This window comes from Myotis lucifugus, unplaced genomic scaffold, assembly GCF_000147115.1.
Source record: "Myotis lucifugus unplaced genomic scaffold, Myoluc2.0 scaffold_0, whole genome shotgun sequence".
NCBI lineage: Eukaryota > Metazoa > Chordata > Mammalia > Chiroptera > Vespertilionidae > Myotis > Myotis lucifugus.
Window position 1 is genome coordinate 1017018 of NW_005871048.1, and position 23322 is coordinate 1040339.

At 41.8% G+C, this 23322-nt stretch overlaps 1 protein-coding gene across 1 annotated transcript in view; it reads right to left on the reverse strand.

Annotated features, from left to right (window-relative positions):
* LOC102432464 (cytochrome P450 3A12-like) overlaps positions 1 to 22637 on the reverse strand; it is a 34718-nt gene extending 12081 nt beyond the window's left edge. The window contains exons 1-9 of the mRNA XM_006081053.3: positions 22491 to 22637; positions 20220 to 20313; positions 18167 to 18219; positions 14775 to 14874; positions 11592 to 11705; positions 11248 to 11336; positions 9777 to 9925; positions 5477 to 5604; positions 4093 to 4159 (exon numbers count right to left, since the gene is read on the reverse strand). Coding sequence (XP_006081115.1) covers positions 4093 to 4159; positions 5477 to 5604; positions 9777 to 9925; positions 11248 to 11336; positions 11592 to 11705; positions 14775 to 14874; positions 18167 to 18219; positions 20220 to 20313; positions 22491 to 22561 — 865 coding nt within the window. The 5' untranslated portion in view covers positions 22562 to 22637. The remainder of the gene's footprint in view (positions 1 to 4092; positions 4160 to 5476; positions 5605 to 9776; positions 9926 to 11247; positions 11337 to 11591; positions 11706 to 14774; positions 14875 to 18166; positions 18220 to 20219; positions 20314 to 22490) is intronic.
* Between the last annotated feature and the right edge of the window lie 685 nt (positions 22638 to 23322).

Genomic DNA, 23322 nt, shown 5'->3' on the forward strand with positions numbered 1-23322 from the left:
GTAAAATATGTGATTGTCTAACCACTATAATGTACATCTGAAACTAATATACAATAATATTGAATGCAAACTCTAAATTAAAAATAGTATTTATTTATTTTTATTATTTTTGGTGGGGTTTACATAGTCATTGATGAACTTTATTTCAACCCAATGCCTGAATACCCTTTCCAGGATTATCCATTTTATCTAGTGTTTTGATTTTTTTTTAAATAACACCAATGATGGAAAGCTCACTACCTCTTCAGGGAAATCATTCCACTTTTATACAATGTTAATAGTTGTAAATATCTTCCTTATATTGGGCCCAAATAGGCCTTCCTGACAATTATTGCTGCATTAGTTCTGCCCTTGGAAGTCACCTAATATGAAGAAAGCACTCTTTTGTAAGATGGCCCTTGAAAAATGAAAAGATTGCATCATATTATTGCAAAAGAGAGTGATTTGTGTGCCCGACCTAGCTTGGGAAGCACGGATTATACCTTTAAGAGATATTAGGTAATAAAAGACTTGGGACACATGTCTTCAAAATTAATTATCTGAGATATGGACAAAACTGCAGAGATTTAAAAAAAAAATGGAAAGTTGGTGATTGATCTTAGTCTAATCAATGGCATTAAAATAGCAGAAAAAAAGAATGTGCCAATAGAAGGGCATTGGACAGCATGAAATACAGAAATATAGGGTCCAGTAAGTGGAATTAGCAATGTTCATTCAATCATGACCTGAATGTCATCTTTCTCAGCACCTGCCCCCTCTCTTTGCTCTATTTTATGCTCAGCAAATAGCCCTTGTGATCAAATTGGTCTCTTTTTTATTTTCTCCTGAGAGAAACTAAGCATGGTCAGGATCTAATCTATTTGTTTGAAGTATACTTCAACTAAAAGCAATAGCATCTAATCTAATAAAAGAGAAACATGCAAATTGACCACACCTCCGTTATGCCCAAGCCACGCCTACCAGCCAATCAGAGTGACTATATGCAAATTCACCCAACCAAGATGGCAGCCGGCAGCCACGGAGCTGGAGCAAGCAGGAGGTTTGGTTGCCCCGGTGATGAAGGAAGCCACGCTTCCCGCCTGCCCTGGCTGGCTTTGGCCTCCGCTCAAAGCAACAAAGTTTCAATTATAGAAGATAAATAAATCCCAGATACCTGCTTCCAGCCAGCCTCCACTGGGAGCTTGAGTGGCTGGGGGCTGTGGCCAGCCTGCAAACAGCCATCAGCCCCTCACCCAGGCTGGCCACACCTTCATGGGGTGAGGGTCCCAGCTGGGGGGCTTGGCCAGCCTGCAAAGAGCCATCAGCCCCTCACCCAGACTGGCCAGGCACCCCAGCAGGACCCCCCACCCTGAAGGGGCTGTGGCCAGCCTGAAAATGACCATAAGCCCCTTATCCAGGCTGGCCAGGCACCCCAGTGGAGACCCTTACCCTGAAGGGGCTGTGGCCAGCCTGCAAACAGCCATCAGCCACTCACCCAGGCTGGCCAGGCACTCCAGCGGGGACCCCCACCCTGAAGGGGGTGGGGCCAGTCTGAAAATGGCCCTCAGCCCCTCATCCATTCTGGCCAGGCACCCCAGTGGGACCTCCACCCTGATCTGGAACACCCTTCAGGGCAAACCAGCCGGCCCCCACCCGTGCACCAGGCCTCTATCCTATATAGTAAAAGGGTAATATGCAAATTGACCCTAACAGCAGAACGACTGGGAATGACTGGTCACTATGATACACACTGACCACCAGGGTGCAGACACTCAATGCAGGAGCTGCCCCCTGGTTGTCAGTGTGCTCCCACAAGGGGAGCTCTGATCAGCCACAAGCCAGGCTGCCGGCTGCCATTACAGCGGTGGTGGTGGGAGCCTCTCCCGCCTCAGCAGCGCTAAGGATATCCGACTGCAGCTTAGGCCTGCTCCCCACTGGCAAGTGGACATCCCCCAAGGGCTCCTGGGCTACCAAAGGGATGTCTGACTGCCAGCTTAGGCCCAATCCCCCAGGGAACAGGCCTAAGCCAGCAGGTGGTCATTCCCTGAGGGGTCCCAGACTGCAAGAGGGCACAGGCCAGGCTGAGGGACCCCCCTGAGTGCACAAATTTTTGTGCACTGGGCCTCTAGTCTATACTAATAAAAGGGTAATATGCTAATTAGATTGGGTGAACCGGACATCTTCCAGATGTCCAACTTCCTTCTGGACAAAGCCATGGTTGTGGGGGCCCAGGCAGAGGCAGTTAGGGGTGATCAGGCTGGCAGGGGAGAGGGGGATCAGGTTGGCAGGGGAGCGGTTAGGGGGCGATCAGGCCAGCATTCAGAGGTGGTGAGGGGCGATCAAGCAGGCGAGCAGTTAGGAGCCAGTGGTCCCAGATTGCCAGCAGTTGAATATCCCCCGAGGGGTCTGGGATTGGAGAAGGTGCAGGCTGGGCTGAGGGACTCCCACCCCCCACATGAATTTCATGCACCGGTCCTCTAGTGTATTTATAATGGTGTATTAGAGTCATCTCATCCCTGCTCTCTAGAACCAAATGTTAAATATTCAAACATTTTGTGAGATGGTTGTCAAACTATTGGTAGTTTAAAATTAACCATAATGGGATTATTTTTATTATGGAAATAAGTTATTAATCAGATTTTTGAGAGGGGAGGGAATCCTTGGTCTAGTTATGAGTATATAGAGAAATATTTATATTTATCAGACCTGTGTAAATATAGTTCATATTATTAGGTTTGTCCACTAAGGAGATCTAGAAGAAAAAAATCCCTAGTAGGAATGAGCGTTCCCAGATCATAGATATTGGTTTCTAATTATCACTTCTTACTAAAGTGACCAAAGCTCCTTGAGAAATGACTGATTCAAGCCTTGATCAGGGGAAATAAAGAGAAACCTAAAATTTTCTCACACCAGAAAGCAAGAAAGAGCACACAAAAACCCTGAGAGGTAAAGCCCAGCTGGTGTGGCTCAGTGGTTGAACATTGACCTATGAACCAGGAGATCATGGTTCAATTTTTGGTCAGGGAACATGCCTGGGTTGTGACCTTGATCCCCAGTAGGGGGTGTGTCGGAAGCAGCCAATAGATTAATCTCATCATTGTTTCTTTTTCTCTCTCCCTCTCCCTTCTCTCTGAAATCAATAAGAACATAAAAAATGATACTGGACACTCTGTATACTAGCATATGCCATTATACATTTGTCAAAACCCTAGAATGTATAACACCAAGAGTGAACCCTTATGTAAACTATGAACTTTGTGTGGTAATCATGTGTTATTATACGTTCACTAATTATAACAAATGATCCACACCTGTGAGGGATTTTGATAGTCGAGGAATCTGTGTATAGGTAGAGGGAGGTGGCATATTAAGTTTTCTATAGAATTTTGATGTGAACCTAAAACTACCCTAAAAAAGTATATTGGAAAAATAAAATATTAAAATGAAAGAAGGAAGAAACCCAGAGCCCACTTAAAGGAACTCCAGTGAACAAACCTAAAAGAATTTGATCACACACACAAAAAAAGTAAGAGAGTAAATTTATAATATATAAGATCGAATTGACATAAATAAATAAATAATAAATGAGGGAGAACAGAAAACTTTACAATGAAACATCCTATATAATAGAAGGCTAAAATGCAAATTGTCCCTTCAGGAATTTGACCGACCATGAGTTCGCTTGCTTGCTATGACGTGTGCTGGCCACCAGGGGGCAGCGTGGAATGCAGGAAGGCCCCAATCAGCCATGATTGCCAGCCAGGCCTAGAGACCCTACCCATGCAGAATTTTGTGCACCGGGCCTCTAGTCAATTTATAAATGTAGAAGATATGATGGAATTAGAATGTCATAATTTTGCAACCATCATAGTAATAATGACTAGTCAAAAACCATTCATGATGATAAAACTAGTAGGTGAAAGTTTCAAGAGGAACAGAATATTTACTTAGTCTGAAAGGCTTCCCCACAAGTTACTTATTAATTACAAATGAAAAATAAAACTTTAGAGTAGACTAAGCTAGTGAACACAATTTAACCAAGTGTTCCAAGTTAAGGTTGTCAACTACCTCTGAGCCTCCCATCACTGGCCCTCTGAAGCATGCCTTGTTTACCTTTATGGGAGTCTGTTTCTTTGGAATTCTGGGAGTTAATCATCAGCTGAAGAAAATCCACTCGGTGCTGGAAGCAGAAGGAAAACTTTCAATGTTAGAAATAAATCAAGGGTGCAATACTAGCCCTAGCCGGTTTGGCTCAGTACATAGAGTGTCGGCCTGCAGATCAAAGAGTCCCAAGTTTGATTCTAGCCAAGGGCACAAAACTTGGTTGCAGGCTCCTCCCCAGCCCAGGCCCTGGTCCGGGCTTGTGCAAGAGGCAACCAATCGATGTGTTTTTCTCACATCGATGTTTCTCTGTCTTTCCCTCTCCTTCCCTCTCTCCCTAAAAATCAATGGAAAAATATCCTCAGGTGAGGATTAACAACAACAAAAAAGTGCAATACTAAATTTCTTTCCTGATAAGATGACCCTTTTAAATCCAGAAGGGGGCCTAGTGTTGCTTGAGTTATCAGTGAATAAAAACATCCAGCTATAAATCTTGGAGAGCAGGATGTTTACCCGAGAAAGATCCAGCCATGATGCCCAGCTGCTTTTTGGTCCTCACTCTCTCTGATCTTCAGCTTCTCTTACTTTTAAACATAACCAAAGAATTACCTGCTCCCTCTCCTGTCATGCCTACATGCTCACAAAAATGTCCCTGACCTCAAACCTTTCTTTCTCTCTAGGCTTAATTCTTAATGAATGGCCACATAGATGAATCTCCTGATATTTGAAGAGTTCATTGGCAGTTTTTCTGTGAGCAGCTTCAAGTGCCACCATCCCAGATCTCTCCACAACGTTCAGTGCAATTCTGGGGTACCCAGCCCTATCCCCATGGCCTGCAGACATTCTTGTGCTGGCCTCCAGGCCCATGAAGGCAAAGCTGGGTTAGCCAGCTTGCAACCTCAATGCCCAGAGAAGACTACTGCCCTCTCCAGTCTCTGAGCAGGCTTCAGTTTAACATAGAGCACTCCCCCAGTAGCCTGATGGGAACTTCCACTGCAGAATGTATAAAATAAGAGGCTTGGAATTGATGTGATTCTTTGCCAATTTTAACTCTGGGGAATTATACCAGGAAAACAAATTTTAAACAGCAATTTTTATACTTTGATAATTTATTGAAGGGCAGTGGAAAACTTTTCATCTCAATAATATTCATGCATTGATATACTGACCTTTGTGCCTATTATTATATTACATTTTAGACAATGTCTGTCTGACTCATCTTTTATTTCCTTTCCTAACCTCCACCTTCTTCATTCCCCACAAAATGTTAGAACTTTCTTCCTGTAAACCTACAGTCCTTTATCTATCTGAAAAAAGAAGTGCAGAAATCATATGTATCCAGCTCAATAAATTATCAAAGCGTGAACACACTCATGTAACCACCACCAGATTTTACCTTTTGTTTATCTTGGAGGCGATTTTCTTTCATTCTTTTTACAGATTTTTGGAAAAAATCAGTCACACTTTTTGGGAACACGAAAATATTAAATGCTTCAAAAACTGGGCCAAGGAATGGGAAGAGTGCTGCAAGAAAAAAGAAAGCACAATGAAAATACGAAATGTACCAGGAGCAATTATAATTTTCTCTACTAATGAGGTGAGTAAAAGACACCAGGCTTCTCAACCAGGAGCCAGTTCCTCTATGCCCTTTGCTCAGACTTCCAAGCCCGAGGCTGTGCAAGGACAAGTCCACACAGACGGGCCATCACTATAGCAGTGAGATCATGGCCCCTTCCCCATCTTTGGATGAATAAAGAAACAGGATTACATCCCTGAATGACTTTGCCTTTTATCTAAATCAGAGCAGAGTCTGATTTATTTAATTAATCACCCTGTTCTAGAAATAGTAGTCAGATACACATGCCTGAACACAGTGGAACACTAGACACTAAAATGTCAACAATGATTGTATCTGAGAGTTTAATTATAGGTGAGTCTTGTTTCTTCTTTGTCTTTTAAAACAATTCTGAAAATTTTATAGGAAATGTGCATTGTATAATAATATAAATATTAACAAAAGTATATTTTGAAAAAATGAATTTGTAGCTAGGATAGAAATAATACAGAGTATGTCTTTCAACCATAATGGAATGAAATTAGAAATTAATAACAAAGAAAATTGGGAAACTCACTACTATGTGGCAATTTAAGAATACCCTTCTAAATAATCCATGGGTCCTACAAAAATCTAAAGGGCAATTAGCAAATACTTTGAGATAAATAAAAATTAAGAGAAAGCATGCCAAAATTCATGGATGTAGCAAAAGCAGCGCTCAGAGAGAAATGTATGGCTATAAATGTCTACATTTAAAGAGAACAATGATCTCAAATCAATAACCAAACTTTTCTCCTTAACACACTGAAAAAAAGAGCAAACAAAACCAAAAGCAAGCAGGAGGAAGCAATGATACAGATAAGAAAGAAACTAATATAATAAAGAATTAAAACAATAGAGAAGATTAATGAAATCAAAAGATGATTCTTGGAAGACATTTAGATAAATTGACCAAGAAAAAAAAAATTCAAACTTCTGGCATCAGAAATGAAAAAGGGGAGATTATTACTGACATTAAAAAATTAAAAAACTATAAGGGGATATTATAAACAACTGTATGCCAATAAATAAGATAACTTAGATAAAATGGACAAATTTCTAGAAAGACACAACTATAGAAACTGATGCAAAAAGAAATAGATATGCCGAGACCGGTTTGGCTCAGTGGATAGAGCGTCGGCCTGCGGACTGAAAGGTCCCAGGTTCGATTCCGGTCAAGGGCATGTACCTGGGTTGCGGGCACTTCCCCAGTGGGAGATGTGCAGGAGGCAGCTGATCGGTGTTTCTCTCTCATTGATGTTTCTGACTCTCTGTCCCTCTCCCTTCCTCTCTGTAAAAAATCAATAAAATATATTTAAAAAAAAAAAGAAATAGATATGCCCTGGTCAGTTTTTCTCAGTGGTTAGTGCGTGAGCCCTCTGACCAAAGGCTTATGGGTTTGATTCCTGGTCAAGGGCATGTACCTCGATTGCAGGTTCAATCCCTGGCCCAAGTGATAACTATTTATGACATATTTGATAATGGATCTTTTTTTTTTTGACAATGGATCTTATACATGACACCAAAACCTCAGGCAATAAAATAAAAAATACATAAATTATAGATCATCAAAATGAAAAATTTTGTGCTCCAAAGGACTCTATCAAAGAGAAGAAAAGACACCTACAGAATAGGTGAAAAATTCTGAACTCATATATCTGATAAGAAATTTTTATCTGGAATATATAAAGAATTCTTATAACTCAACAACAAAAAGACAAACAACTCAAATGTAAATGGGCAAAGCATTTGAATAGAAATTTATCTAAAGAAGATACAAAGATGGCCAACAAATATATCAAAATCATTAGTCATTAGAGAAATCCAAATAAAAACCACAATGAGATACCAATTCATACCGACTAGAATGGTCATAATAAAAAAGATAGAAAAATGTCAACCAAGTGTTGGTGAGGGTGTGGAGAAATTCAAACCTTCATACATTACTGATGGGGTTGTAAAATGGTGTCACTACTGTGGAATAAAGTTTAGCAGTTCTTTGATAAGGTAAACACAGATTAATATAGTATTTAGCAATTCCACCCCTGAATTAAAACCAAATGAAACCCCCCAAAATTGAAATAGGTGATCACAAAAAAAGTGTACAGAATGTTTACAGCAGCATTATTCACAAGAGCCAAAAGGTAGAAACAACCCAAATGCTCATTAACTGATGAATGAACAAACATAATGTTCATATAATCAAATATTATTGGGTCATAATAAATATAAAATACTGATACATACTACAACATGGATGAACCTAAATTTTTTTTCCCCACTTTTTTTAAAAAATATATTTTATTGACCTTTTACAGAGAGGAAGGGAGAGAGAGAGAGAGTTAGAAACATCGATGAGAGAGAAACATCGATCAGCTGCCTCCTGCACATCTCCCACTGGGGACATGCCCGCAACCCAGGTACATGCCCTTGACCGGAATCGAACCCGGGACCCTTCAGTCCACAGGCCGACGCTCTATCCACTGAGCCAAACCGGTTTCGGTGGAACCTAAATTTTTAAAAGCCAGCAACAAAAACCCACATATGTGATTCATAGGCAAATTTACAGAGACAGAAAGTAGATTAGAAGTTTCTTTGAGCTAAGGGGAGTGGAATGTTAATGTTAAAAAGTACCATATATCTAAGTTGACAATCCTACATAATAAAACCCTAATATGCAAATCAACCGAATGGCAGAACAACTAGAATGTCGCTATGATGAGCACTGACCATCAGGGGGCAGACGCTCAACACAGGAGCTGCCCACAGGGGTAGCACTGCTCAGCCAGAAGCCAGGCTCATGGCTCGCAAGCACAGTGGCGGTGGTGGGAACCTCTCCCACCTCCATGGCAGGCGAACATCCCCTGAGGGGTCCAGACTGCAAGAGGGTGCAGGCCAGGCTGAGGGACTCCCCCCAGTGCACGAATGTTGTGACCGGTCTTCTATTATTCTAGGTAATATAATAATGGCTGTACATATCTCTGAATGTACTAAAAACAATTTTTCCATTTCATTAGGTTATAATTGACATAGTTTAAGGTATACAGCATAATGACTTGATATACAGTGGGGCCTTGACTTATGAGTTTAATTCGTTCCGTGACGGAGCTCATAACTCAAATTACTCGTATGTCAAATCACTGTGACGTTCGCTGTGCCAACTAGCGGTGGGGTATCTGAAGCTGACTCGTAACCCGAATTTTTTTGAGCTTGCAACTCAAAGCAAAAAATTGGCTGAGAGATGGCTCGTATCTCAATAACACTCGTTAGTCGGGACACTCGTAAGTCAAGGCCCCTCTGTACATATATTGTGGAATAATTATCATAATAAGTTTAGTTAACATAAATCACTGTACATAGTTAAAAATGTTTTTCTTTCTGTGTGATTAGAACTTTAAGAATCTAGACCAGGGATCCTCAAACTTTTTAAACAGGGGGCCAGTTCACTGTCCCTCAGACCGTTGGAGGGCCGGACTATAGTTTAAAAAAAAACTATGAACAAATTCCTATGCATACTGCACTTATCTTATTTTGAAGTAAAAAAACAAAACGGGAACAAATACAATATTTGTATTTGCATGTGGCCCCCGGGCCATAGTTTGAGGACCCCTGATCTAGACTCTTGTTTATCTTATAACTGAGAGTTTGTATCTTTTGAGCACCTTCAACTAAAACTCCCACCCTCAAACTCTGCCTCTGATAACCACAAATCATTTCTTGTTTTTCTATGAGTTTGGGTATTTTTTTAGATCCCACATATAAGTGAGATCCTACAGTATTTGTCTTTCTCTGTCTGACTTATTTCACTTAGCATAATGCCCTCAAAGTCCATCCATCTTGTTGCAAATGGCAAGATTTTCTTCCTTTTTATGGCTGAATAATATCCATTCTATCTATCTATTATTTATCTATCTATCTATCTATCTATCTATCTATCTGATAGAATTGTACATTTTAAATGGCTGAATTGCACATTTTAAATGGATGAATTAAATAATATGTGAATGATATCTCAAATGAAGAGAGAGAGAGAGAGAGAGAGAAAAGGTGGTGAAAAGAGGAAGGACATAAGGGAGAAAAAAAAATACAGTATTCCACATACTTAGGCAGAAAATGAATGGATCAAGGAAATTAAATTTTAAGAGCTTCTTGATATTTTCCACAAAGGGATCTTGTGGGTTGTTCAGGGAATCAATGTTCACTCCAAATGATGTGCCAGTAATCACATCCATGCTGTAGGCCCCAAACACGCTGAGTAGAGAAATAAAGACAGAAAATTAAAATCACACCTCTTTACTATCCTTATCCAACACATACAATAGGAAGGTCACGTAAATTCATATGCCCAGGCAAAGACAGGTAAAGAGCCACACAACTGTCAAAACCATCTGCTGGATCATCTAAAGAATCTATGCTCCTGTCACAGTCAATCATGAGGTGTTTATCAGATGCCAGTGATACAGCTGGCCCTGAGCTGGGTTCTGGGGACACCAAGGCAAGTTAGACCGACCTGTGAGCAATAGGAGATCAGTCAGAGGGAAGGAGACCCATAATCAGGCAAATTACACTAGTGTGTTTTGAGTCTGGACAATAGTAGCCATACTGTGCTTGAGCAGGACCAAGGGTAGGTAATGACTCTTCCCAGTGGAGTCAAGAAAGGTGACATTGATCTGGGTCTTGCCTCACCACAGTGTCTATACTCAGAGCTGATTCCTCTTCAGCACATGACAGAACAGCAGCACCTGGTCTGAGTTGCCAGGAATGCCATCGCTCCTTCTCTGCACTCCTGCTAAAGCTCCTGAAAGACCCACTGTCCTCAAGTCCAGTGACTCAAGTTGCCTTTAGGGCACATTCATTTCTGTAAAATGTAAGAACTAAGAATGTCTCTGGTTTAAGAAATAATTTAAAAAATTACCCCAAAATCAATTTGGGGGAATCCCATAGGTAAGTGATCATATGTCTCCAGTTTTCCCAGATCAGTCCCACTTTACCTGTGTTGTTCCTGCATAGTTAAACATATCTGAATTTAGACAATAAATGACATGCTCTCCTACCCATAGTCTATACAGGACCTTCTTTAATTTGAGACTAAAGAAAGGAGAAGTGGTGGGAAGGTTTAATATTTCATATTTTGCTGGTATCCTCACCAAAATCATGAAGTTGTTCCAAGTTCTCCATTGTAACTTCCCTGCTCCACCCACTGCTCACTAATACATACCAGTGCCTTCCCCTGCCAGTATTTCACATCCTCTACACTGAAAACTTTGGTACAATCATGTTTCTACTTTCTAAACTATGTATTTTTGTCGTCAAGAATATCCAAGGTGACAAGTAAGCAGACAAATTAATCCTGGTTCATGTACACAGGAGAAGATCTTTCTCTCCTGGCTGCCCTGCTTTTTGGAGGAGCCACATCCTCTTGGGTAGCCCATTGGAGTTCTAACACCACACACCCACTTCTGTCTGGTCATTACAGTAACTCAGTGGGAATTGGGCTCTGGCAGGCGGCTGGGGGGTGGGGGAGGGGTTCTTGAGGACGAGCTCCAAATCCCAGCACCTGGCCTCCTACTTACTCTTTCAAGGTGATGGGCTTGCCTTTCTCTGCTTCCTTCCTCAGGTTTCTGACCAACCCATCTGCATACTGGCCAATGATGGGGAACATCTAGACACAAAATACAACACCCGCAGTTAAGTGAGAAGACTCAAGTACTAGAAGACCTGGCTTTCTCAAGCATGGAGCAGTAAGTGATATCTTATAATGAATCTTATAATGTCACTTCTAGGATATAAAGATAAAAGACCATTATTAGGAAGCTCAAATTCAGCAGGCTACCCTTGGAAAGAAACGATCTTACTTTCTACCTGTCCCCAGATGCATTCTTTAAGTTTCAAATTAAATATTCTCTTATACTCTTACCTCCTTGAGCTTTCCACTGGTGAAGGTTGGAGATAGCAATGTTCGAATTCTCTTCCAAGTTTCATCCTCAGATATAGAGATGGCACTTTTCATAAACCCCACTGCAGGAAAAGGCTAGAATTAAAAGCAAAAGACATTTTGCCCTGCATAAGTTTTGGAGTTCTCAACAGTTGAAGAAAATTTGTTAAGCGGGCATCAATTATTCAACAAATATTTAGTGACTGTCTACTTAGTAGCAGGCCCTATGCTAGATACTCAATAAATGCTTATCCCAACGCCTAGCATCTCATGAAGGTGCAGGAGACATCTAGCCACCTGATGTGGTTTCCAAGCTTTATTGTAATCATAGTTTTCAGTGCAAATGACCCATGTGTTAGGGAAACGGCTTTTTCTGGGGAATACATAGGAATAAGTCCTAGTGTATCCTCCAGGGCTGTGCAGAAAGGTATTCTTTTTTTTTTAATATATTTTATTGATTTTTTACAGAGAGGAAGGGAGAGAGATAGAGAGTTAGAAACATCGATGAGAGAGAAATATCGACCAGCTGCCTCCTGCACATCTCCTACTGGGGATGTGCCCGCAACCCAGGTACATGCCCTTGACCGGAATCGAACCTGGGACCTTTCAGTCCGCAGGCCGACGCTCTATCCACTGAGCCAAACCGGTTTTGGCAAGAAAGGGATTCTTGACTGGTAGCCAGATAGCTTTGGCAAATTGTATATTGCCTCAGACCAGTTGTTTTTTACTTATATATACAACGTGAGCAACCTGAAAAAAAAAGAATGTCTTGATATGGTGATTTTTTTTAAAAAAAGTAGTTACTACTTAAAAGATTAGGAATCTATTTGTTATTATTAAAAAATAACAAAATCACACGGAAATTCGTATATTTTTCCACCAGGGATAGACGAAGGACAAGGAAAAGATAATTCTATTTCTCAGGCTGGGACTGGCCTATCAAGCCACTCTACTTGAGACTTACTTCCATCTTTTAACACGATGTTTTGTTTTAAAATGTATATCTCCCTTACGCATTCATGATTAAAAAAAACAACTCACCAACTAGGAAGAGAGAGAAAGTTTCTCAACTTGATAAAGAGCATCTACAACTAACATCACATTTACTAATGAAAGCCTGGAGTAACATCACTAAGATGGCAACGTCAGAGACTCCAGCTCCAGTTGCCCCACAAAGGACAATTAGACAGCTATCCACACACAAAATAGGTCTAGGAGAGTTCAGTAGTTCACTCAAGAATCTTCAGCCACAGAGTGGAGAAAAACACACACAAGACAACCCTGAGAATAACTGAACAGAATGGGTAGGGAGAATAGTTTCCTTTTGCCTGCATCATGTCACCCCCCAGGCCAGCACCGCTCGGTGCCAGGAGGGAACTCCGCAGCCTGAGAGACTTGCCCTTGCTGCGGAAGGAACAGCAGGGTAAGTGCCAATTTTCTCTACCCTTTCAGGGCGCTGTACAAATGGCCTGCTTTGGTATCACTATGCCCACTCTGCTGGTTTAGGTGAAAAATCTAGTGACAGCAAAGAACAAAGAAGAAGAGTAGGAACTGCTAGTCATGATTTCCCATGTCCTGCTCTGCAGAAGACCCCACCAGCCCTCAACAGCTGCTGAGGAAACCAATAGCCAGCACAGCCTCTGTGAACATCCTGCTGGTTTTGCTGCTGATAGTTCCACAGGTTTTCACACTTGTGGATTCTAGCATCCTGAGCCCTCCTTACCGACCTCCACGCTCACTAGAGCTGCCCCGAGTTGTGCTACCGCCCTGAGTCATGGGATCTACTTCAGCAGCCAACACTGGTGTATGTGGCTGGGCTTGTGCATAGTACCAGCCCAGTTCCCTGCAGCTGTTCAGTGAGTGCTTAGTATCAGGGTGTCTGCCTGAAGGTCCAAACCATGCACCTTTGGAGAGATTAACAAACCCGAACTCCCTTGTAATCTGCTCCAGCCCAGCGCCTCCTAAATAGGACCTGCCCTTGTTTCCAACAAGTCCTACAGTCCACTTCTTCTCAAGATACATATTGCCGGGGACCTGGCAGGTCAGAACCTGTCCCTCCCACCTGCTAGCACATGACACCAAGCTCAGACAACAGTCTTTTTGTCCAGTTCAAGCCTCCACCAGAAACATTAACTTTGTTCCACAGATAAACGAGCCTCACAAGCATGTGAGGTATGTGCCCGAGGATCTGGGGTCCAGGTGGGTGTGCAGATGGGGCTGCGTTAGGTCTAACTGTAATGAGACATGCACAGATATCGTGGTTTAGGAAGACAATGCGAAGGCCATTCAGAGAGGAGGCCCTGTATTTCTGTGCTGGCCTCCTCTCCCTGCTTTCCTTCCCGCTGCCATTTCCTGCTCTGCAGCCCAAGACAGTCATCTTCTAGGCAAGTCTGCCAGACACTCCCCCGGGCTGGGCATGAGCTGGTTCCTGGATCCTTCCTTTAGGAGGAATTGTATGTGTGTGTGTGTTGGGGGAGGGGGGGGGCAGGTGATGGATGAAGGATAGCCTTTTCACAAATGGTGTTGCAGCAAATAGACAGCCATAGGGAAAAAAAGATTCTCGACCTACAGTTCACACCTTATGCAAAAATTAGAACAAGATGGATCACATACTTAAATGTACAATATAAGCCTATATAATATTTAGAGAAATAGAAGAAAATCTTTGGGGCCTAGGGCTATGAGAAGAGTTTTTGAACCTGGGCACAAAAAGGCAACCCATAAAAGGAAAAATTGAAAAATTGGCTTCATTAATTTAAAAAAATGTTTGCACTGCATAGGACTCTCATAAAGAAAAAGAAAAGCTACACACAGTGACAATAAAAGAATAATGAGAGGAAGACTTGTGGTGATGGAACAGTTCTGTCTTCATTGTGGTGGTAGTTACACAAATCTATATATATGATAAAATTTTAAAGCAACACTCACACAAATGAGTGCAGATAAAACTGTCGAAATCTGAATAAGCTCTGTGGATAGCACCAATGTGAAATACCTGCTCTGATGTTGTGCTCTAGTTATATAAGACATCACTATTGGGAGAAACAGAATGAAGGGTACATGACATGGGACCTACATGGATATATTTTTGACAACTTCTTGTTTATTATTTTTTCAATATTAAATATAAATAACAATTTAGTTTTAAAAGGAATGAATACCTACCCGCCGATTTGTGAAGACAGAATAACATTCTTTCACTAGGATTGCTTTGATCATGTCTGGATCTGTGATCGCCAACACAGGCCGCCGACCATCATAGAACCTAAATTGGGAAAACAGAGCTGATTAAAATGAACAGGACAACCCAGGTGGTGTGGCTCAGTGGTTGAGCGTCAACCTCTGAATCATGAGGTCACGGTTCAATTCCTGGTTAGAGCACATGCCCGGGTTGCGGACTCAATACCCAGAAGGGTGTGTGCAGGAGCCTGTGTTCAATGATTCTCATCATTGATATTTCTATCTCTCTCTCCCTCCAACTTTGTTGTTCTTTCTCAGGATTGCTGTGGCTTTTCGGGGTCCTTTTTTAGATGAATTTTTGGAGAGTTTGTTCTAGGGCTTTGAAATATACTGTTGGTATTTTAATGGGGATTGCATTGAATCTGTCGATTGCTTTGGGTAGTATGGACATTTTAATGATGTTGATTCTACCAATCTATGAACATGGTATGTTCTTCCAGTTGTTTATGTCTTCCTCTACCTCTCTTTTCAATGTCCTGTAGTTTTCTGAGTATAGGTCTTTCACCTCCTTAGTTAAGTTTATTCCTAAGTATCTTAATTTTTCTTGTGTAATGGCAAATGGTATTGTTTTTTTAGTTTCTCTTTCTGTGGGTTCATTATTGGTGTATAAAAAGGCATAGATTTCTGGGTATTAATTTTGTATCCTCTTACATTGCCAAATTCATTTATTCAGGTAGTGTTTTTGTGGGAATTTTCTATACCAGTCTTTATAAGTTTTTGTATGTTTCAAATATTTCATTATCAAATTATCAAAAAGAAAGTTAAGTTAGTAAATAGATGAAGGCCAGTAAATTATCTCAGAACAGAAAAAAAAAAACATAAACACCCAGTTACTTAAAAATATACTTTTGAGCCAAAACCGGTTTGGCTCAGTGGATAGAGCTTCGGCCTGCGGACTGAAGGGTCCCAGGTTCGATTCCGGTCAAGGGCATGTACCTGGGTTGTGGGCACATCCCCAGTAGGAGATGTGCAGAAGGCAGCTGATCGATGTTTCTCATCGATGTTTCTAACTCTCTCTCTCCCTTCCTCTCTGTAAAAAATCAATAAAAAATATATTTTAAAAATATATATACTTTTGAAGAATATAAAAACATAAAAAATGTATATGACATAGTATTAGATGAAAAGTGTAGACATACTGATCACAAATACATGAAAATATGTCTGCAAATACAAAAGACTTGGAATGCTAAAAAAAGAGTAGAAATATGAGTGATTTCTTTGCCCTATTTTCTAAAATGTGTTTACTGGTTTATAATTGCTTAAAGGAAGTATTTTAACTATTAGAGAGAAGTCCTTACTTGGTAGAATCAAGTTTAGAAATATTTAAAACAAAGGACAAAGAGAATAAAACATACAAAGGAGCATGCACTATTCATCTAAAAATATTTTTTTTCATTATATTCATTCTATCTGTGGGTCCTAAGTGGGCCTCAGGCTCCATGTAGGAGACATCAGCCAGTAGCAGGGCCACTTTTAACACATACACCACACAAAGCTGACTCTTTCTGGGATATTTCCCAACCTGGCCATCTCCTGGCTGGTTTACTATAAGTTGAATTACGTGAGGTTTACTATAAGTTTAGTAACACTGTCCTCTAGCATTTTACTTTTTACTATAAATCATTTCATTAGCTAGAATATAATGGGAGGTTTTCCACAAGTCTTACCTATTCTTTCTTTGACTCCTCAGAGGACTTTCAAACCGTTTTGTGATCCATATAAAAATGGATAAGGACCCCTGCACTTAATGCTGCCCATTTCCAAAAAATCTTCTGAAGCTCAGAAGGCGTAAGTGGGTGTCAAGTACACTTAGTGCTGAAGCAGTGATATAAGTAATTGTGGTGGCACTTAGATTGGTCAGATTGACTGACTATATTTCTTGGATGATTCCCTTCTCCCCATTGTGTTTTTCAAAAACACCTGGGTGGAGAGACACAAGGTTTTGGGTGACCCTCTACATTTATGACCTCACACCAGCCTTAGAGTTTGTTACAATACAGGCAACATTCAGATTCTTGGGCCCCGGCCCTGACACTGCGGATTCGGTGTTGCTGGGCCCTAAGTGTGTATGTTTAACACACTCTCCAAGGTGGTTCTCATACACACCCAAGTGGGAGAACCACTTTCTAAAGAAAGAAAGTGACTCCATGCAGACCTCACAAGTGGTCATTGTTGGGAGGGCAGTTGGAGCTGGGCCAGTGGTGACCCAGTGCTGTGTGTTCCCTCTACTCCATGTAGCCTTTCTGGACCCTGCCAACTCCGTAGAACCTTATTGTTTCTGAGGATTTGAAGACTATGAGAAAGTACTGAGAAGCAAAGCCTTTCCCCCCTTGCTTCTAGGACACAAACACCATGTTACACCTCTCCTGCTGCTCTCACCACACCTCCAGCAGCTCCGAGTGGGAACAACCACTGCAACTGGGCAAGACCACTTTGCAAAATCCTACATCTCTTCAAAGTCAGAAGAATAGGGTAGATAAAGCCACACTTGTATAAACTAAACCTCTATTGAGAAGTCTTGGCTTAAACATTTTTTAAAACCCAAAGTTTATATGTGTGGAGGAAGTAAAAACAAAGCCAAGCAGATATGGTTTCCCATTCTGTTTACCTCCTAGACCCACAGCTCTTTTTCAAAAGGATATAACAAATCAAATTTAACATGGAGAATTTTGGATTTTAATTAATAGTCAATCATGTGGGTAAGGGATTATGATAGACATTTATGAGGATAGTTTAGAAGGGTCTGCCCTGGCCAGGTGGCTCAGTTGGTTGACCTGGTGACTCAGTTGGTTGGAGTGTTGTTCTCTACAACAAAAGGTTGTGGGTTTGATTTCTGGTCAGGACATGTGCAGGAGACAACCAATCAATGTTTCTCTCTAACATCTTTCTCTCTCTCTCTCTCTGCCTCCCTCTTTCTCTTTCTCCTTTAAAATCAATAAAAACATATCCTCAGGTTAGGATTTTTTTTTAAAGTCTGAAAGAAGAAGGGTCTGAAATAATGCATTTCATTCAATTAAAAGAGACCTAAAGGAAGAAAAGTGGAGACGAGGGGAATAATGAGACACTGGACAGAAAGTGATGCCAGGAGTCCCTAGGCCATCAAAGTCAGGAGAGTATGATAACCTGCAACTCCCCATCTTGATTCAGAATGCAGCCTGGACACCTGGTGACATCTGGGGTCCTAGAGGACAAGCCTCCAAAAGCTTTGCAGTAGGTGGCTTTATCCCAGAGGCTCTGGGCTGAGATTGTCCTGCATGCCATGGGGTCCCCAATCAAAACTGCGTCTATCCAAGGAGAGTTTCCCGAATACTCACCCCCATATGTTTCCATACTTTTTAAAACAGTCCATGTCAAAAGTCCCAAAACCCTGCAAGGAGAAACAAAATTAGATTATTAACCTAAATGTACTGAACTCTACTTCTAACTGGGACCAATATTACTCAAATCCCTTGAAATTAGGCTTACTGTCTTTCACGGGCAGATAGAAGGAAGCTCTTATGCAGAAGTGTCTTGGGGAACAGAGAGAAAATGGAGATGTTTGAGACACAGAATTTAAAATCACTCTTGAATTTTCTCCAAGTAGTGTTGACACTCGACTTACCCTTGTCTATGATACTAAGTAACTCCATGTCTTTTTAAAGGGTTTTTGTTGTGCATGTGTTGTCTCTAGAATCTCATAACCCCAGAATTATTACTTCCATAGACTCCAGAAGTGAAGCTGAGGGAGAGTAAGAGTGCCCTGCACACTCTTTGACCTCCTGGTCAAGCATCCTTTTCATTTATCTCATGAGCCCCAGCAGAATTAGGAAGTTTAAGACACCAGGGACCACTTTTAGTCTAGCAGGTGTAAACACGTCTAAGGCATCTTTGTTGAGTGAGAAGTGAGTGAGTGAGTGACTCGCTTTCCAGTTGTCTACCTCAACACAGAAAAGATTGGTAAATGTCACCGCTCCAGAAGGACAGAGCAAATTAAAACAGTTTCTCTGTGTTTTCACTTCTGTAATTAAAAAAACACATCTTCCTGTTGCTAAGTTTCAGATATTTGATATTTTAATTATGCAAAGGAAGGTCCCAGAAATGTGGGTCTTGGGGTACAGCCATAAGGAGTTGATCTGGGAAAGGTAGACAGAAAATTATTGACTAATAAAGGCATTGAGACCTCACCTGGGAGAATGAGCATCTGAGAATCAGTCTGAGGCAGAGAGCAGCCTGCACAGAAGACCCTGCCCGCTGGCCTAATAAACATGAGCTCATAGCTTTCCGTCTAAGGGTCAGGCCCTGGGCGAAGAATTAGGGCTGCATTAATCACAAAGGCTCTGCCAAAATTAACAGTCCATGTGTCACCTAGGACATTCCATTCAGTTAATTTTTAAAAATATATATTTTTATTGATTTCAGAAAGGAAGAGAGAGGGAGAGAGAGAAATATCAATGATGAGAATCATTGATTGACTGCCTCCTGCACGCCCCCTACTGGGGATAGAGCTCACAACCCAGGCATGTGCCCTTGACCAGAATCAAACCCAGGACACTTCAGTCCACAGGCCAACGCCCTATCCACTGAGCCAAACCGGCCAGGGCCATTCAGTTACTTTAATTTTAAAATAATTTTGTCAAATCATCTTTTTTCTAGTAATTTCATATAACTCTGCTTTTGGTTTAGTTTCTTTTTTTAAAAAACCCCAACTTGGGCTGCCTAATACACTGAAGTTTCAAAGCTATCCAAGAAGAGTCAAGAAAAGGCTACCTAGCAGTGGTCGGCAAACTGCAGCTCGTGAGTCACATGCGGCTCTTTGGCCCCTTGAGTGTGGCTCTTCCTAAGCCTTAGGAGTACCCTAATTAAGTTAATAACAATGTACCTACCTATATAGTTTAAGTTTTAAAAATTTGGCTCTCAAAAGAAATTTCAATCGTTGTACTATTGATATTTGGCTCTGTTGACTAATGAGTTTGCCGACCACTGAGAGCATATCCTGTGAACAGGAAAGTCTGACTCTAGCACATCGGACTTCATGGGGCACTACCAGGCATCCCTTCATGCTTTCTCCTAATCCTAAGTATGGTTATGTCTTCTTGGGAACCTGCACCTCGCAGAAAGAAAATGCTCCTCACGATGCTCACACGTTGGGACAAGGCGGGAGCTGGATCAGCTGAGAGCACTGCTGCCCCACTGAGCCAACCCCTGAGGCTCCTGACAGCGGACACTGAGCCTGGGGTACACCTGGCCTGTGCAGGGCGGGGCCTATGGTGCCCTTTCTGGAAAGTGTGAGACCTCAGAACTTCCTCCTGAGCAAGGCCCTTTTACTAGGGAACTCAGCTGCGATTTGGAACCATAAGAAGCAAAAGAAGAAGGCCAAACAGCACTCACCTTGCGGTAGCCCAGAACAGTTCCCATAAAAGGTAGGGGTGTCGGCCCAGGGATTCCCAGTTTCTTAAAAAGTCCATGTGTGTAGGTCCCATATCTATAAAGTGAAAGAGAAAGCCCGGTTACAGAATTATGGATCAGGTCCTGGGGCTGGATCAGGTCCTGGGGCTGGACAGTCAAGCTAGGGAATGAACATGTAGGTGATCAGTAGTAACAACAACTCCCACAGCAATAATTACCATGGCAAATCAATTAAACCCATTTCTGCTCCTGAACTTTCAACATGTTACATAAACTCTCAAGTGAGGCCAAGCAATTGAGTGAATGTGTCAGCAACATTGATCCCACCTAGTGCTCTGGTCTAGTGTCTAAACTCACATAGTTCCATATCAAGGCAGAAGGTGGGCTAAATTAACTTTTCTTTCCAGCTTCCTCTTTTTGGTAAAGAAATGCTGCTTTTGGTGCAAAGAAAGGGGCTAACAGGAAAGCCAATCATTTTTATTGCACTTACATTGTGTTGCCCACAGAGGGCATTGTCTACTCTACAGCTACTCACTCATGGTACAGCTACTGTACCAGTGTCTTCTAAGACTACTATGTTGTTTAGTCAGTGGTGCCACTATCTAGTGACAGACCCAGACCACACAGTATGACTTTGATGGTGTCCCTCTCCTCAGGCTTCAAGCAGATGAGATGCCTGCACTGTTGCCCTATTATTGACCTCCTGTGAGACCAGGACCAGGAGTATCTGGTAGAAATATTCTCCCAACCCATCCAGACTGCTACCTGGATGCCTCTCTTGTCATCACTGGCTCACAGTCTTGCTTACTCACCTGCACTGTGACATTAAAATAACTGGCTGGGCAGGTATATTTAAAAACATATGTACAATCTATGTCACAGAAGTATATATTTATACAGTGGACTCATATTCCTGATATTATTCTAGAAGTATGAGGTTAATGCCACACTTTTGCAGCCAAAAATTCTGAACCAACAGCGTTTTTTTTATCTTTCAGAGAGAACATGCTAGAAAGAGTGTTATCTCACTAAAAAAATCTAGGATTAAATAGAATGAAATTAAACACTACCGATTAATTTTTAAATGTCATCAGACAGTATATATGTTGCCACAATAAACTCTATTTATAAAATTTCTTTCATAGAATTGAAACAAAGTATATATTTCCTCTATTCATGTCATCATGATTTCCTACTTTTAAAGAAAGTGAAATTGAGATAGAGATCAAATGGGACTTGGAGGGAGGCTTCCCTACCCATATATACAAAAGGACTCCTCCCCCAACCTGTTTCATGATGCCAGGAATCTCACGCTTGAAAGGATGCTAGATGGTTTGATTCATCCTCCTGTACTGTAACTTAATGGAAAAATATTTAAATCCAAATTGGCTTTTGAGCTCATGCCTGTGTAGGCAGTTAGCAGATTTATTTTGGGGGAAAAATAAATCTCTATAATGATGCCAACCCTCCCCAAAGACTAGAAGAAAAGGTGAAAGAGAAGAATACAATTTCAAAATTTCTGCTTAGTTTCTTCTGCTCTAATGTTTTCTCACTTAGGGGTAACAGTTCTGCCTTTTACGGAGTGTGGGAACTAAGTCTTAGGAGGAGAGTGTCAGGGAAGAGACAGAAATGAGGAAAGAGCTAGTGTGAAGAGAAGGTGGGACAGTCTCCAGGCCTCCCACCCTGCCCCCTCCCCCGAAGTCTGGGGTGCACCCTCGTACATGCTGTAAATTATACCAGGCAGTGGGAGGGAGGAAGCAGGAACAAACCTAGTGACACAAGGGCCATTCCTTGTACACATCTCTAGCAGCAGACACCGAACTGGAAAGGTGAGGATAATGAGACAAAACCCCAGGCCACTCCCTCCTGCCTCCAGGACCCCTGGAGCTTGGAAAGGAACAAGGAACCCACTGCACAAAAGTGAGCTGATTTTGATCTGCCTCTGCTGAATTCTGGTTGATTAGTCTCGGCCTCCCCGAACTGTCAGTCAATCAGAAAATCACCCCCAGGAGCAAGTAATGTCAGCAAACCCTCCAGACTACAGAAGCTGGGAGTTGGGTGAACATGAGATGTCTCTCCTTCAGTAGAACAGGGTAAGATCAGTGATACCTCCTTTGGTGTTTGTGAACCCAACACTTAAGCAATTACCCCTCTGTTAACTGTTGGGTCTCCAAAATAGATAAGGGGAAGGGAGGCCCGATGAGCTCCCCAAGTCCAAGATTACAGAGGCCATGAGTTTGGACAGTAACTCACAGATAGAGGAGCACCAGGCTGATAGCCAGGAGAACCCAGGTTCCTGTGGAAAAGCTTGGGATCAGGTCCATGGCCACTTTCCTTCCAAGATTTTCTCCTCTGAGTTTTCCTTGTGTTGGTGTGTGCTCTTCTTAGAAGGTCTGTGTGTTGAGAGTTTCCCTTCCCAATTCCTGGATAGTCTGTGAGACTGGATGTTTATATACTGGGAGAGGGGGTGGGGCTTGAGCTTCAGCCAATAGGGCCATCTGTGCACAAACTGGTATGACCTCTCCAACTTGACAGTTGGCAAAGCATCATGGACACTCCCACTTTTATCTCCCTTGAGTTCATATTCTGTGGGAAATCAATAAACAACTCTCTCCATTTTATCGGTAAGCCCAAAGGTTACAGAAACTCAAGTAGAGCCACTGGCATTGTATCTTTCAACTGCCCTTGACTCCATGGCAGCTTGCACTAAAAAATACTTGAAATCCTTTAAACCAGCTAGGTCTACAGATCTTTACCCATGAAGTTTCCTTTGCCAAGAAATCTCTCTGTGCACCTAGAAGGTTCCTACTCATCCTTCAAAATTCAGTTCAGACAGAACCCCTTCTATTGGAGTCTTTCCTAACCAACGTCCCTGAACAGATACCACCTCTTCCTCCTCTGGGCAACTTCTATTCTTTGCGGACAATTTTATTATTGTCCTTGCAACGTACCCCACCATTCTTTTAACATTGTTTCTGGCACAAGCCGGTTTGGCTAAGTGGTTAAAGCCATGGTCGGCAAACTGAAGCTCTCGAGCCACATGCCGCTCTTTGGCCCCTTGAGTGTGGCTCTTCCTAAGCCTTAG